General features: G+C 51.9%; 1 protein-coding gene across 1 annotated transcript; it reads right to left on the bottom strand.

Moving 5' to 3' along the window:
* Positions 1-7,013: 7,013 nt before the first annotated feature.
* On the bottom strand, positions 7,014-12,432 carry LOC100341058 (40-kDa huntingtin-associated protein). Its single transcript, XM_051836015.3, has one exon. The coding sequence runs from the start codon at positions 12,339-12,341 to the stop codon at positions 10,530-10,532; it is 1,812 nt and encodes a 603-aa protein (XP_051691975.3). The 5' UTR covers positions 12,342-12,432; the 3' UTR covers positions 7,014-10,529.
* Between the last annotated feature and the right edge of the window lie 1,786 nt (positions 12,433-14,218).

Genomic DNA, 14,218 nt, shown 5'->3' with positions numbered 1-14,218 from the left:
CAGAAATATTCAGACAAATCACACAAGGTTCAAGTCCTCAAGGAGCTCACAGTCATAGAATAAAAGCAGACCCACTACATAGGGTGATAAGTGCTGTCTGAAAACTGAGCATTGGGGCTGTTGGAACACAGAGGAATGGCACACTGTGCAGTATAGGGAATTAAGCAGGTATAGGAAAGCCTACAGAACAGGACAAAGACTGCTCTGTGGGTTCTTGGGCACAGAGATCTCATCTCACAGGTTCTGTCTGCAAACGTTTCACGAAGTTAAATAGTCTTTGAGTTAAAACTAAGAGAATGCCTAAGGTTTATTTCAACCTGGAATAATGCCAGGGCAGGAGAATGCCCATTCAAAGGTAGAAAACAGTGGAGGGGCCAGCACTATGGTGTGGCGGGTTAATGCCCTTGCCTGAAGCCCTGGCATCCCATACGGGTGCCGATTAGAGACCCAGCTGCTCCACTTCCGATCCAGCTCTCTGCTGTGGCCTTGGAAAGCAGTGGAAGATGGCCCAAGTCCTTGGGCCCCCTGCACCTGCGTGGGAAACCCAGAAGAAGCTCCTGGCTCCTGGCTTCAGATCGGCACAGCTCTGGCCGTTGTGGCCAATTGGGGAGTGAACCATCGGATAGAAGACCTCTCTCTCTCTCTCTCTCTCTCTCTCTCTCTCTCTCTCTGCCTCTCCTAACTCTGTGTAACTCTTTCAAATAAATAAATAAATCTTAAAAAAAAAAAAGAAAGAAAACAGTAGAAAGATCCAGAGTTGGAAAATTGCAAGAGGACATGTTCAAGGAGGAAAAAAGAAGCCCTGGTTGAGCAGAGTCTGCCTAGGCAAGTAGTGGGAGGTGCAGCTGGGTTGCAGGAATAGGTTGAGATGTAAAAATATCATTGAAGCAACATTAAAAAAAAGCAACTGGGTTGAACTAATGGATTGTATAAAAAGCAGCTAACTGTGAAATAAGAAACTTGGTTCCATTCAAGGCCTCGCTCTGTCACAAAGTTGTCCTTGGTATGATATGTGGCAACTTAGTTAATGTCTCTGAACAGTGGTTTCTTCATCTACCAATTGGTAATAACAATCCGGGGAGATTGCAAGGAGCATGTGAGTCAGTGCACATGAGAATGTCTTTTAAAAATCTTCAAAGTGGAAGTGTACACATATTAAGGCTTATTACTGAGGAAACACATATGCTGGAAATATATCATCACCAGAATAAGCAAGGGAGTAAATTTAAGGAAATATTCTACTATGAGAATCTAACAAGTGTTCAAAGCCAGTTGTTACATTACATGCTTAGAACCAACTTCTATCAATTTGGAATGTCTATAAATCAAACTTATATACAGTAAAGTAGATGTGTACTATCCTGGTAGCCTACTGGTAGTGATTATAAGACAAAATTATTCTTTTATAAACATAACAGTTTGAGAGGACAGACAAAAAGAAATTCAAGTTTCCAGTCATTCCTCATTAACCCAACAGACTACCTGACCACTCTGATATGCACTCTGGCAGGCACAGTGGGGGTCAGAGAAACACAATTTCTGTCCTCAAGGAGACCCTCCCTTGCCATGGGAGACAGACATATCAACAATGTTAATACCAGGTAAGCAAAAGAGGTCTGAGGGAGCTCAGGACAAAGGTACTTAAACCAGTCATGCAGCTGAGGTTATGCAAGAGTACTTCAAAAACTTAGTGAAAAAAGGAATGCAACAGCAAGCTCATTTTGGTGCAAAAATTGAAATCCATGCACAGTTTTTGCATATGATGCACTTTCCATGAATTTTTTAAGACTTCCACTCTGCTCTGTGTTAATATCAAGTAGTACCATTGCCCTTATTTTATAAGTGAGGGAATTGGGGTTTAAAGAGTAATTGAAAGAGCCAGGACTCTAACCCAGGCCTTTAACTCTAGGTCCAAGGCTTTTTCTGCTTCACCACAGCTACCTCTTTTGCTTTTATAAATGTATTAGACCTAATGAACATGGCAGAAGATAACTCCTATTGTGTGTGCCTGCCTATCCCAGACTGCCTGCTCCTTTCAGAGAGCTGGGGATTATGGCACCTCCATGTGTCTAATATGCTGTATTTCAGATGTAAAATAATAATAATAATCTTCAGCTTATCAAAGTCTTCACCTTTCGGAAGTTCTGTATTTTAAGAGTGCATGCACACATGCATGTGTGCATCCATGCACACACGGATGTTGCCTGTGTGCATCATGAGTGTGTGTACATAGCATTTGGAGTAGGAAGGGCTGGGAAACATTGGTTCCTGCATTTTTAACAAGTCTACATTGAGAGGAAATGGAAAGTGATCCTCAACAAAAAAAGAAGTTGCAGAAGAAGATAGGTGACAATAACCAATGAGGAAAAATGAGTTCTCAGGAGATACCAGAAAAGTAGTATCTTCTGGCTGCATCTACTGCTTCACTAGCAGTTCCATAAAAATTATATATAGGCAAGGTAGTTTTCTTCTTCATGTTCTTCTTGTGAAATTCTGTGGTGTTGTGAGAATCATAAAAGGAAAAGGAAATAATTTCTAGTTCTGGAAATACCACAGATCACATAACCTGAAACCCCTTCTTGCTACCAAATATCTAGAAATGCTGGATAGCTACCAGTCCATGGGTGCCAAAAATGATAGCCTGTTTGAATAAACAGGAGCCTCAATCCATTCCAAGATTAAAACAACAGGAAAAACAAGGTGTGTGTAATAAGTAATTCTTAAGATCCTCTCCACCCATTTCTTTGGACCCTATTATTCTTTAGTTATTCTTTATTTTTAAAGATTATTTATTTATTTGAAAGGCAGAATGAGAACCAAAGAGACAGAGACCAAGAAAGAGATTATCCACCATGTGGTTCACTTCCCAAGTGGCCACAACAACCAGGACTGTGCCAGGCCAAAGCCAGGAGCCTGGAACTCCACCCGAGTCTTCCACGTGGGTGACAGGGGCCCAAGCACTTGAGCCATCTTCCACTGTTTTCCCAGTTGCATTAGCAGGGAGCTGGATTGGAGGCAGAGCAGCCAGCACTCCTGCATCCCAAGCAGTGGCTTAACCTGCTGTGGCACAATGCCATGCCCTTTCCTTTAGTTCTTGTATCCACTCATTCACTTAAACATTTACTGAGTGCTTCTTCTGCATCATGTATTGGCTGTGTTGTGTTCTGATAGATGCAAAGTTGAAGGGCATGGTCCCTCCACTCACACAGCTCATCATGTTTTACAATGGCTTTTAATTGGAGCTGGGAGGATCTGTAAACATTCACATGACTGCCCTAACACTGTCAAGATTCTAAGTTTACCCTGGAGGGAAACAAGGAGTCTGGAAATTGTTCTGTATTTTATTCTAAGCCTGAAGGGAATCTAAAGCATTAGGCAGTGTTCCATGGAAAAATTAAGAGAAAAGGATTTCCTCAAGTCAGGTTAGTTCCTCAAGCTCAGGGGAAGGTAGAAAAGAGGTGAGACCTCTGTCATTCCCAAGAGAAGTGGGAATCTGGGACCTGCTGCCCAGCAGCAATGCCAAGGAAAGAAGTGGACAGATTTAAGAGGTATGTTGGAGCTAGGGCCATTGGGTTGAGGGAGAGAAAGGCGTCAAGTTGATACCCAGGTTACTGATTTGTTCAATTGATTTGTTCAGTTGGGCACATGGGGAATACTAGGAGAAGAGAGAGCTTGGAGAGAAGTTGTTGTTTTCAGTCTTGGCTATATCTGAGCTTGAGGTGTATATGGAATCTCCAGGTAGAGATATCCAAGAGTCAATTGGTTACTCCTATCTGGAATTTGGTAGAGTGGCCATTCTTGTGTCATTCCTAGTGTATCATATCAGTTATGTCATTACTCCTAACTCCTTTTTTGTTTCCTGAATAAAGCATAAAACTTTACACATTTCCTTCGAAAGTGTACACAAAAATTAGTTCTCTGTGTCTCAGGGAAGAGCTACACCTGATATAGATAAAGGCATATTTTGAGTGTCACTCCTGTCACTCCATGACTCTTCTAAAACCTTCAGTACCTGCTTTTAAATGGTCCCAGGAAATAAATGCACTAAAAGCAACTAGGTATTACCATTTGTCTGGGGGTAGGACTGCCATCATCAATGGCTCCTCATAAATCTCTTCTGAACCTAAGCCAGAAAAACTCATGAAGGAAACCAATTCATAAGTTAGCTCTCTTTTCTGGAAATTTCTTGTGACATGTGACTTTGTGTAACTAAGGTTCTTTCAACCCACAGCCCTTCTCCACTTATCTTCAGCTGCCATCGGATGTCTAGCACCTGAAAGCGCCAACAGTTCTCTGAGCATGAGCGCTCATGGAAAGTGTTCTCCACCATCACGTGCCCCTTCCAGAAATTTTTTGGGAGCTTCTTAGCGCTGTATGAGCTATAAAAGGGAAAGTAATTTCCTTTTCTGGAAGTAGTGCACCCTAGACAACCTGAAACCTTCCTGCTACAAAGCATTTTGAAAAGATGGATCAAATTGAATAAATATCCCCTTGAATGCATGTATGATGAGCTTGTGGTGGAAGCTGACCTTCATGTGTCCAAACGACAACAATAAAAGCTGAACAAACAAAGGGGAAACTGAAGATCAGATCAATGAGTATTTGAATTTAGGTTAGGAAGGTAGAGGAATGGATTTCATAACCTTCAGGAAGAGGAGAAAAGCTGTCGTGCCTCAAAACAAGGCCTAAATAGTCAATGAAAAGTATGCACTAGGGGAAATAAAGTCCTGGGTGGGAGGGGGTATGTGTGGAGGACAGAGGGTGCTAGGTGGGAGGGGTGAATGGAGGGCAGGGGTGCTGAGTGGGAGGGGTATGTGGAAGGCAGGGGTATGCTGGGTAAGGAGGTGCATGTAGAGGGCCAGAGAGTCCTGGGTGGCAAGTGCTGGCCATGGGTACATATGATGCCTATGTTGGCTCTCTGCAAGTCGGGGCCTGCCTGGCGAAGTCCAAGACTGGTGGTGTCCATAGGGTTGCAGCTGGAGATCTGAAATGATGCGGTAGTGGCAGGGACAGTGGCAGTGGAAGCATGATGGGGAGTGGGAGGGACGATGCTCAATATGGTGACTATAGGAGTATAGTTCAAAAGAATTAGAAGTGGGGCTGGTGCTGTGGCGCAGCAGGTTAATGCCCTGGCCTGCAGTATCAGCATTCCATATGGGCGCCAGTTCGAGACCCAGCTGCTCCACTTCCGATCCAGCTCTCTGCTATGGCCTGGGAAAGGAGTAAAAGATGGCCCAAATCCTTGGGCTCCTGTACCAGCATGGAAGACCTGGAAGAAGCTCCTGGCTCCTGGCTTTGGATCGGCGCATTTCTGGCTATTGCGGCCAACTGGGGAGTGAACCATCGGATGGAAGACTTCTTTCTCTATCTCTCTGCCTCTTCTCTCTGTGTAACTCTTTCAAATAAATAAATAAATCTTTTAAAAAAGAATTAGAAGGATTTAGAATATTCTCAACACATCTGAGGGAACTGATATGCTTATCCCAGTTTGAGCATTACATATGTTTACATGTCAAAATATCCATAGTATCCTATAAGTATCTGCAAAATTATTGATTAAAAATAATCTTCAAAGAATCACACTGTATCCATAAAGATATATATATGATTATTACACATCTATTTTTAAAAGAAACCTATGGATTGTTTTATATTTATATTGTGCCTAGACAGTTCTGAACTTTTTTTAAAGGTTTATTTACTTATTTGAAATTCAGAGTTACACAGAGAGAGTGTGTGAGAGAGAGAGAGAGAAAGAGAGAGGGAGGGAGGGAGGGAAGGAGAGGTCTTCCATCTGCTGGTTCACTCCCCAAATGGCTGCATCCGCCACAGCTGAGCTAATCCAAAGCCAGGAGCCAGGAGTTTCTGCGTTCCCCAAACGGGTTCAGGGGCCCAAGGACTTGGGCCATCTTCCACTGCTTTCCCAGACCACAGCGGAGAGCTGGATCAGAAGTGGAGCAGCCAGGACTTGAACTGAGATGCTGGCACTGCCGGCAGCGGTTTTACCTGTTACACCATAACGCCAGCCCCAGTACTAACCTTTCTTTAACAGATTCTAGTTACTGCATCTAATTTTCGAAATGTAAAATCACAGCATATACAAATAGCTTCAATTGTATCTGCTTATTTCTACCCTATATGCTTATTTTTCTTCCTGTCCAACTGAAGGTATTAACTTTTAGGACAACATTGTTATCATGGTGGTAACAAATAAGCCCATCTTGCTCTTGATTTTCCTAACACATCCATTGTTTCAATGGAAAGCTTCATTTTTTTTCCATAAAACTGTTGCTCTAGTTTAACTTACGCAGCAACCATATATTTAATGATTATAGATAAAATGATCACAAACCATGTGCCTTATTTAGTGACAAATACTTGCCTGTCTTTTCCATTCATCTTCTAACCCTTGGTATTCTCATTTATATAACCTTAATTGCCATAATTGTGTACAGTAGAGCTACATATTTCTTCCCATGCCATATATTTATATTGATGTTCGCAAACATATCCTTCTCTTCACTTTCCCTATTTATCAGAGTTGCCAAGTGCTTGTCTGTTCTACTGGTTGTCTAGGTTCTAAAATCAAACATACTTTTGAAAGAACTGTTTTCTAACTTACAAAGTTCTGCTCAGAATATTTAGAAAACTCAAAAAAAAAAAAAACCTTTACATTCTTCAGGTTTATTTTTGGTGGTTTGTTTCCTAGAATCTTGAATTGAATGTCCAGTTCACTTATTTCCAATATTTGCTTTACAATAAGAATAGAGAGCTTAGCTATTAATCACTCTCTTTAAGTTTATCCCTTTAACTGTTAATTCAGCAACCATTATGTTTTAGGTTCTAATACAGGGTTAGGAAAGCTATGGCACATGGATGTGGCCTGGAGCCTGCTTTTGTATGAATTGTAAAATAAGTAGGGTTGTTGAGTGTTTAAATGGATGCAAAAACATACATGCATACAAAGAAGCCTATATGACAGAGACCATTTGTGACCTGTAAAGACAAACATATTTCTTTTTAAAAGATTTATTTATTTGAAAGGCAGAGGGAGAGAAGCAGAGGGGGGAGAAGGAGGGAGGGAAGAAGGGGAGAAAGAGAGATATCAAGATCTCCCATCCACTGGCGCACTTCCCAAATAGCTACAATGGACAGGGCTGGGCTAAGCCGAAGGTTGTGCAGACCTGAACTCCATTTCATGTGGGTGTCAGGGGCCCAAGCAGTTGGGCCATCTTCTGCTGCTTCCCCAGGCACATTAGCAGGGAGTTGGATTGGAAGCAGAGCAACTGGGACTTAAAACGGCACCATAACACGGGATGCTGGCAACGTAGGCAGTGGCTTAACCTGCTGTGGCACAATGCCAGCCTCAGGACTAACATATTTCAATCTGGACCTTTACATGGAAAAATGTTGTTTATTTAATATTTATTTGTTTATTTTTGGAAAGAGTTAGAGAGAGGGAGAGATCCCACATCCACTGGTTCACTTCCCAAGTGGCTGTATTGGACATGGCTGGGCTAGGCTAAGGCCAGGAGCCCAGAAATCCATCCCATGTGGGCAGCAGGGGCCCAACCACTTGGGCCATCTTCTGCTGCTTCCCCACACACATTAGCAGGGAGCTGGATTGGAAGCAGAGCAACTGGGACTTAAAATGGCACCACAACATGGGATGCTGGCAACGTAGGCAGTGGCTTAACCTACTATGGCACAATACTAGCCTCAAGACCAACATTTCAATCAGGCCCTTTACGGCAAAGAATATTTGTTTAAATATTTTTGAAAATCAGAGTTACGAGACAAGAACAGATCTTCCATCCGTTGTTTCACTCCCCAAATGGCCATAACAGCCAGGGCTGGGCCAGGCTGAAGTCAGAAGCCAGAAGTTTCACCCAGGTCTCCCATGTTGGGGCAGGCTCCCAAGGCTTGGGGCATCTTCTGCTGCTTTCCCAGGCACTTTAGTAGAGAGCTGGATCAGAAGTGGAGCAGCCGGGACTCAAATCAGCACCCAAATGGGATGCGGGCATTGCAGGCGGTGGCTTAGCCCACTATGCCCCAACACCAGCCCCCCAAAATTGTAAACTGTGTCTACTCCACCAGCAGAGCAGGTGCCTAGACAGTTGACATTAACCCTCGGGTGTCAGAACCCTTAGATCCCAGAGCTTGCCTAGTATGTTAATTTCAGCTGTGATCCTCTTCCTCCAGCATTGTGGTTCTCAAAAGTCTTCTCTTTGTCGCATTCATTCACATATAAAATATTCTTTCATAAGCAATATTTCTCAACATAGGAGTATCTCACAATGGGAGGAGGAGAACTCCAACTCCCTTTAAGGATCACTGCTTCACTGCCACCATTGTCAGTAGCTTGCAATATTTTCAATGGTAATTTCGAATTGCTGATGAACATTTAGACAGCAAGGATCTTTGTCCCTGGTTTTCACATTAAAAATCAGACCATTCGGGAGCTGAGAAGTCATTCCGGGTCTCCCACATGAGTGGCAGGAACCCAACTACTCCAGCCATCAGTACCGCTACCTCCTGGGGTTTGCATTGGCAGGAGGCTGGACCAGGAGCCGGAGCCAGGGACGGAACCCAGGTAATCCAATAGGAGATGGATGCAGGTGTCCTACCTAGTGTGCATCTTAAACACTAGGCCAAACGCCCACCCCTGGCATCCATTTTGATATTAAGTGGCATTCCAAGAGAACTCCATCAAATTTGCTGACATCTGGCCTTGGCCCGGCTATCCCTGCTCTTCAGTTTCTGAGGGAGATACACCGATGAGCCAACGGCAAACGGAGAACAAGCAACTTCAGTGTTTTCTAGAACGACGCTTATACACCCGATACCCGACTCCCTGGTACAAGTTTCGGCCGGAGGCCTAATGAGGCTCTGCCTCAAGCACAAATCCAAAACATAACACCAGTCATGCTCCATAACCAACTCCTAAGCATTTTGGTCATACGAGAAAGAGGAAGCTAGCTGCCCAGGCCTGCAGCCCAGGTGGAGAGGACGATATTGAGGGGTGGGGATGGGAAGGGGGAAAGTAACAAGGCAACAAAGGAAAGGAGCATGCACACTTGCACACACAACTTCTGCAGGAAGTTGGACACAGCCTTTAAGGCTCCATAGTAGTACCCTCCCCAGGAGCCCAGTGCCAGCACAGGAGTGGTGGTTGGATCCGTCCCATGTGCCGGGACTCTCCTGTCTTTTCCATCCCCTCAACACTGTTGAGGCAGATGTAGAGGCAGAAAAGAATGCCCTAAAACTCCCTCACTCACCTGGAGGCAGTTAATTCCCAACTTCCCTCCCTACCCCTTCAGGAATACAAAACAAAAGCAAACCATAAGACATCGAAAGCTCTATCCCCAGGCTGCAACCTTAAACCTCACCCCGGAAGATCAGAAGTGTGCATACCTTCAGCCGAGAGAACGCATTTTTGCCAAAGTCGAACGTTTGAGAGTGAGGTTCTATTCTGTAGAATTCCTATGCTCATTCTCAAACTAGGAAAGGAGCTAAGCAGATTTGCATGTAACACGTGGGCCAAAGAGCCTTGGCGATGCGGTGGTTTACAACGGAGCACCACCTCGCTCTTGGGGGACAGGGACACTGCCTTGCCTAGCCGTGATCTCATCACACCAAAGAGGCCGTGCTCCAATTTTGCACACCTGGGTCAAATAAAAGGTGCAGCAAGACCCCCGTTCCGAACAAAAGCTCTAAGGCAGATTACACACACGAGGCGTCAGACAGACCCGCCACCGTTCGCAGCTGTGAAGCCGAGGCAGATTAACAGCGGCGCTGGAACTGTTGCCCTGGACGCGTCTGCCTTCCATGGGACCCCTGTCGGTAGGTACGTCGCCCACGCGCTAGGCACGCCACATCGGCAACTTCCAAAGAAGGAATCCATCCCCGGGCTCCAAGACACCTAGCTCCCTGGCTCAGCTTTTTGACAAACAGGTGAGATAGCCAGCCACGTTTTATAGACAGGGCCCGTCTACATCACAAGTGGGCAGTATCAGCACCGCTTTCTCACGCAACAGGCAAGGTTGCAAGGGATAAAGGGGCCTTCCGCGCCGCAGCTGGGGCGCAGAAGGAACAAGAGGACTCCGGCGGTCACAGAGGCGCAGGCATAGGCTAAGAGATGCGAGTCGCGGTTAAAATCGGAAAGCGTGCACATTCAGACAGAGCCGTGCGGAAGGAAACCCTGGCTGTGAAATGAAGATGGGAGCGGGAGGCGACGTGCGGTGCAAGTGAGCAAGGGAAGCTACGAAAGGGGTTCTCCTCCCGCGGAGGAGAGCCAGACCCCCGGCAAGATCCTATCACGACCGACGCCTTTGCACGCCCCCCTCCCACGGCCATGGAAACAAGCCCCCGGGATGCGGATGCCTTCGACTCTCCCAGCGGCCGAAGAAGACGCACAACAGGAGAGGCAGGACCTGCGCAGCGTCTGGGCAGCCCCTACCCCCTCGCAAAGGCAGCTGCGCGCGAGAGGTCCGACGACATTCCGCGAAGCCACTCGGTCACGTGAGGGCTCAGATGCCCTGTCCTGAGGGGGAGATGGTCTCCTGCAGAAGGAGGTGCAGCAGGTGGTTCTGCTCCGCGGTCAGCAGCGGCCACAGCTCCACCTGCAGGGCCTTGACAGCTTCCGTGTCCTTTTCGTGGGTAGCCATGACCAAGGACTGCAACAGCAGAAAGAGCTCCTCGGGAAGGTGCCCGCCGCTGTCCTGCCCGTGGCTGTCGAAGGCCTCCCAGGAGTACTTCTCCAGGGTCTGGGCGTGCTCCGGCAGCAGCTTCGCGGGCGGCGGTTGCAGGAGCAGCAGCAGCAGCACTCGGGACACCTCGCAGCGGACCAGCACGTCGGAGAAGGCGCCCAGCGCGGCGGGAGAGGGCGCCGCAGCGCCAGCGTTCGGAGAGAGCAGCGCGGCCGGCGGCGCGAGCTGGGGCGCCGGCGGGGGCGGCGGCGGCGGCGGCGGCGGCGGGGGCAGCAGCTGGTTCGGCGGCGGCGGCGGCGGCGGCGGCTGCTGGTGCGGCGGCGGCGCCGGCTGCTGCACCGGGTGGCTGCCGTGCTCCCGCGCCAGGCACTGCATACGTGTAAAGAGCGCCAGGGCGCCGTTGTAGTCCCGCGCCAGCAGCTGGCAGGAGGCGGCGTCGCCGAGCGCCTGCAGCGCGGCCAGGGGCAGCTGGGGCAGCTGGAGCTGCGCGGCGCGCTGGAAGTGTCCGGCGGCGGCGGCCGGCTGGCCCAGGTCGCGCAGGGCGGCCGCCAGCTCGAGGCAGAGGGCGGCGGCGGCAGCTGGCTGTCCTAGCTCCAGGTGGAGGCGCACGGCGGCGCCCAGGGCGCTGGCGGCGGCCTGCAGCGGCTCCCCATAGGCGGCGGGGCAGCCGAGGCGCTGGCGCGCGTCGCACTCCTGCCGCAGGAAGAGGCGGGCGGCCTCGGTGAGGGCCAGCGCCTCCCCGGGCCCGTGGAAGAGCGCCTGCTGGCAGCGCGCCACAGCCAGCTGGCACCAGGCCGCGTACGGCAGGCACTCCTGGGCGCGCAGCTCGCGGCCCAGCTGCCCGAACTGCTCGCCGGCCTCGGCCACGTTGGGCTTCCGCAGGAACCGCTTCTTCAGCTTGTTCGACACCAGTCTGTAGCGGGCCAGGAAGTCGCCGGGCTCGGGCCCCGCGCCCGCGCCGCCGCCCATGCCTGCCGCGGCCGCCGCCATCTTGGCCGCCCCTGGCGCGTCCCGGCGCGCTGACGCGGCGGGCGGACCGGCCGGCACCGGCGCTGACGCGGCGGGCGGACCGGCCGGCGCCCGGGGCCCAGCCCCTTCCCCCCACGCCGCGCGCTGCCCCGGGACCTGACGGGCCGAGGCCGAAGGCGGGAGCGGGGGCGGGCCCGGCCGGGCGGGCAGCCCGCCGCGCGCACACATTCGTGAAGGGACTCGGGGCGGGGCCTGGCCCCGTTCCCGCTCCTCCGAGCGAATCGGCCGCGGGCGCGGACTGCTGCCTGCTGCCCGCTGGCTTCCTCCGTTCCCGCACAGCGCCTCACGGCGGTTTCCGCTGAGCGTGACCGGCTCTGGTCTGATAACCCCGCAACACCCTGCCTCCGAATTTCTGCTCCTGGGGCCTTTCCGCCCGCCCCTGCAGGCTCCGTCCAGGAGCAGCCTTGCCCCGACGGGAGCCCGTGCCCACCCAGGCTCCGTCCACCTCCCCAGCCCCGCAGGGTCGCCCGGGCCAGTCGTCTGCCCCGTCACGCCGCCGCGTTTCCGCCTCAGTCCAGGTCTTGAGCTGCAGCCCCACAGTCGCCACCACTCTGGGGACATAGCCAGGTAGGCCCCGATTTGGCACAGGGCCAACATGGGCATCCTATGTACCCATACTCTGGCCAGCACTTCCTACCCAGGGCCCTCTGGCCCTCCACACTCCCCTGTAACCTAGCACCCCCTTACTCTAACCACAGCCTCCTCCCACCCAGCACCCCCTGCCCTCCACTCACCCCTCCCACCCAGCACCCCCTGCCCTCCACTCACCCCCCCACCCAGCACCCCCTGCCCTCCACACACCCCTCCCACCCAGCACCCCCTTACTCTAACCACAGCCTCCTCTCACCCAGGACCCCCTTACTCCAACCACAGCCTCCTCCCACCCAGGACCCCCTTACTCTAACCACAGCCTCCTCCCACCCAGCACCCCCTTACTCTAACCACAGCCTCCTCCCACCCAGCACCCCCTGCCCTCCACACGCCCCTCCCACCCAGCACCCCCTTACTCTAACCACAGCCTCCTCCCACCCAGCACCCCCTTACTCTAACCACAGCCTCCTCCCACCCAGCACCCCCTGCCCTCCACTCACCCCTCCCACCCAGCACCCCCTTACTCTAACCACAGCCTCCTCCCACCCAGCACCCCCTTACTCTAACCACAACCTCCTCTCACCCAGCACCCCCTGCCCTCCACACGCCCCTCCCACCCAGCACCCCCTTACTCTAACCACAGCCTCCTCTCACCCAGCACCCCCTTACTCTAACCACAGCCTCCTCCCACCCAGAACCCCCTGCCCTCCACACACCCCTCCCACCCAGAACCCCCTGCCCTCCACTCACCCCTCCCACCCAGCACCCCCTTACTCTAACCACAGCCTCCTCCCACCCAGCACCCCCTGCCCTCCACACGCCCCTCCCACCCAGCACCCCCTTACTCTAACCACAGCCTCCTCCCACCCAGCACCCCCTTACTCTAACCACAGCCTCCTCCCACCCAGCACCCCCTGCCCTCCACTCACCCCTCCCACCCAGCACCCCCTTACTCTAACCACAGCCTCCTCCCACCCAGCACCCCCTTACTCTAACCACAACCTCCTCTCACCCAGCACCCCCTGCCCTCCACACGCCCCTCCCACCCAGCACCCCCTTACTCTAACCACAGCCTCCTCTCACCCAGCACCCCCTTACTCTAACCACAGCCTCCTCCCACCCAGAACCCCCTGCCCTCCACACACCCCTCCCACCCAGAACCCCCTGCCCTCCACTCACCCCTCCCACCCAGCACCCCCTTACTCTAACCACAGCCTCCTCCCACCCAGCACCCCCTTACTCTAACCACAGCCTCCTCTCACCCATCACCCCCTGCCCTCCACTCACCCCTCCCACCCAGCACCCCCTTACTCTAACCACAGCCTCCTCCCACCCAGCACCCCCTGCCTTCCACTCACCCCTCCCACCCAGCACCCCCTGCCCTCCACTCACCCCCCCACCCAGCACCCCCTGCCCTCCACACACCCCTCCCACCCAGCACCCCCTTACTCTAACCACAGCCTCCTCCCACCCAGCACCCCCTTACTCTAACCACAGCCTCCTCCCACCCAGCACCCCCTGCCCTCCACACGCCCCTCCCACCCAGCACCCCCTTACTCTAACCACAGCCTCCTCCCACCCAGCACCCCCTTACTCTAACCACAGCCTCCTCCCACCCAGCACCCCCTGCCCTCCACTCACCCCTCCCACCCAGCACCCCCTTACTCTAACCACAGCCTCCTCCCACCCAGCACCCCCTTACTCTAACCACAACCTCCTCTCACCCAGCACCCCCTGCCCTCCACACGCCCCTCCCACCCAGCACCCCCTTACTCTAACCACAGCCTCCTCTCACCCAGCACCCCCTTACTCTAACCACAGCCTCCTCCCACCCAGAACCCCCTGCCCTCCACACACCCCTCCCACCCAGAACCCCCTGCCCTCCACTC

The sequence above is a fragment of the Oryctolagus cuniculus genome, chromosome X (genome assembly GCF_051225735.1).
Source record: "Oryctolagus cuniculus isolate XC-2025 breed Fujian yellow rabbit chromosome X, ASM5122573v1, whole genome shotgun sequence".
NCBI classification, from domain to species: Eukaryota; Metazoa; Chordata; class Mammalia; order Lagomorpha; family Leporidae; genus Oryctolagus; species Oryctolagus cuniculus.
Note: the sequence above shows the minus strand (reverse complement) of the source record. Positions and strands in the feature narration are given on the sequence as shown.

Bases quoted from the DNA above. Each gene is read 5' to 3' on its own strand.
- LOC100341058 (XM_051836015.3), bottom strand. From the start codon at position 12,341: ATGCCCATGTTGGCCCTGTGCCAAATCGGGGCCTACCTGGCTATGTCC.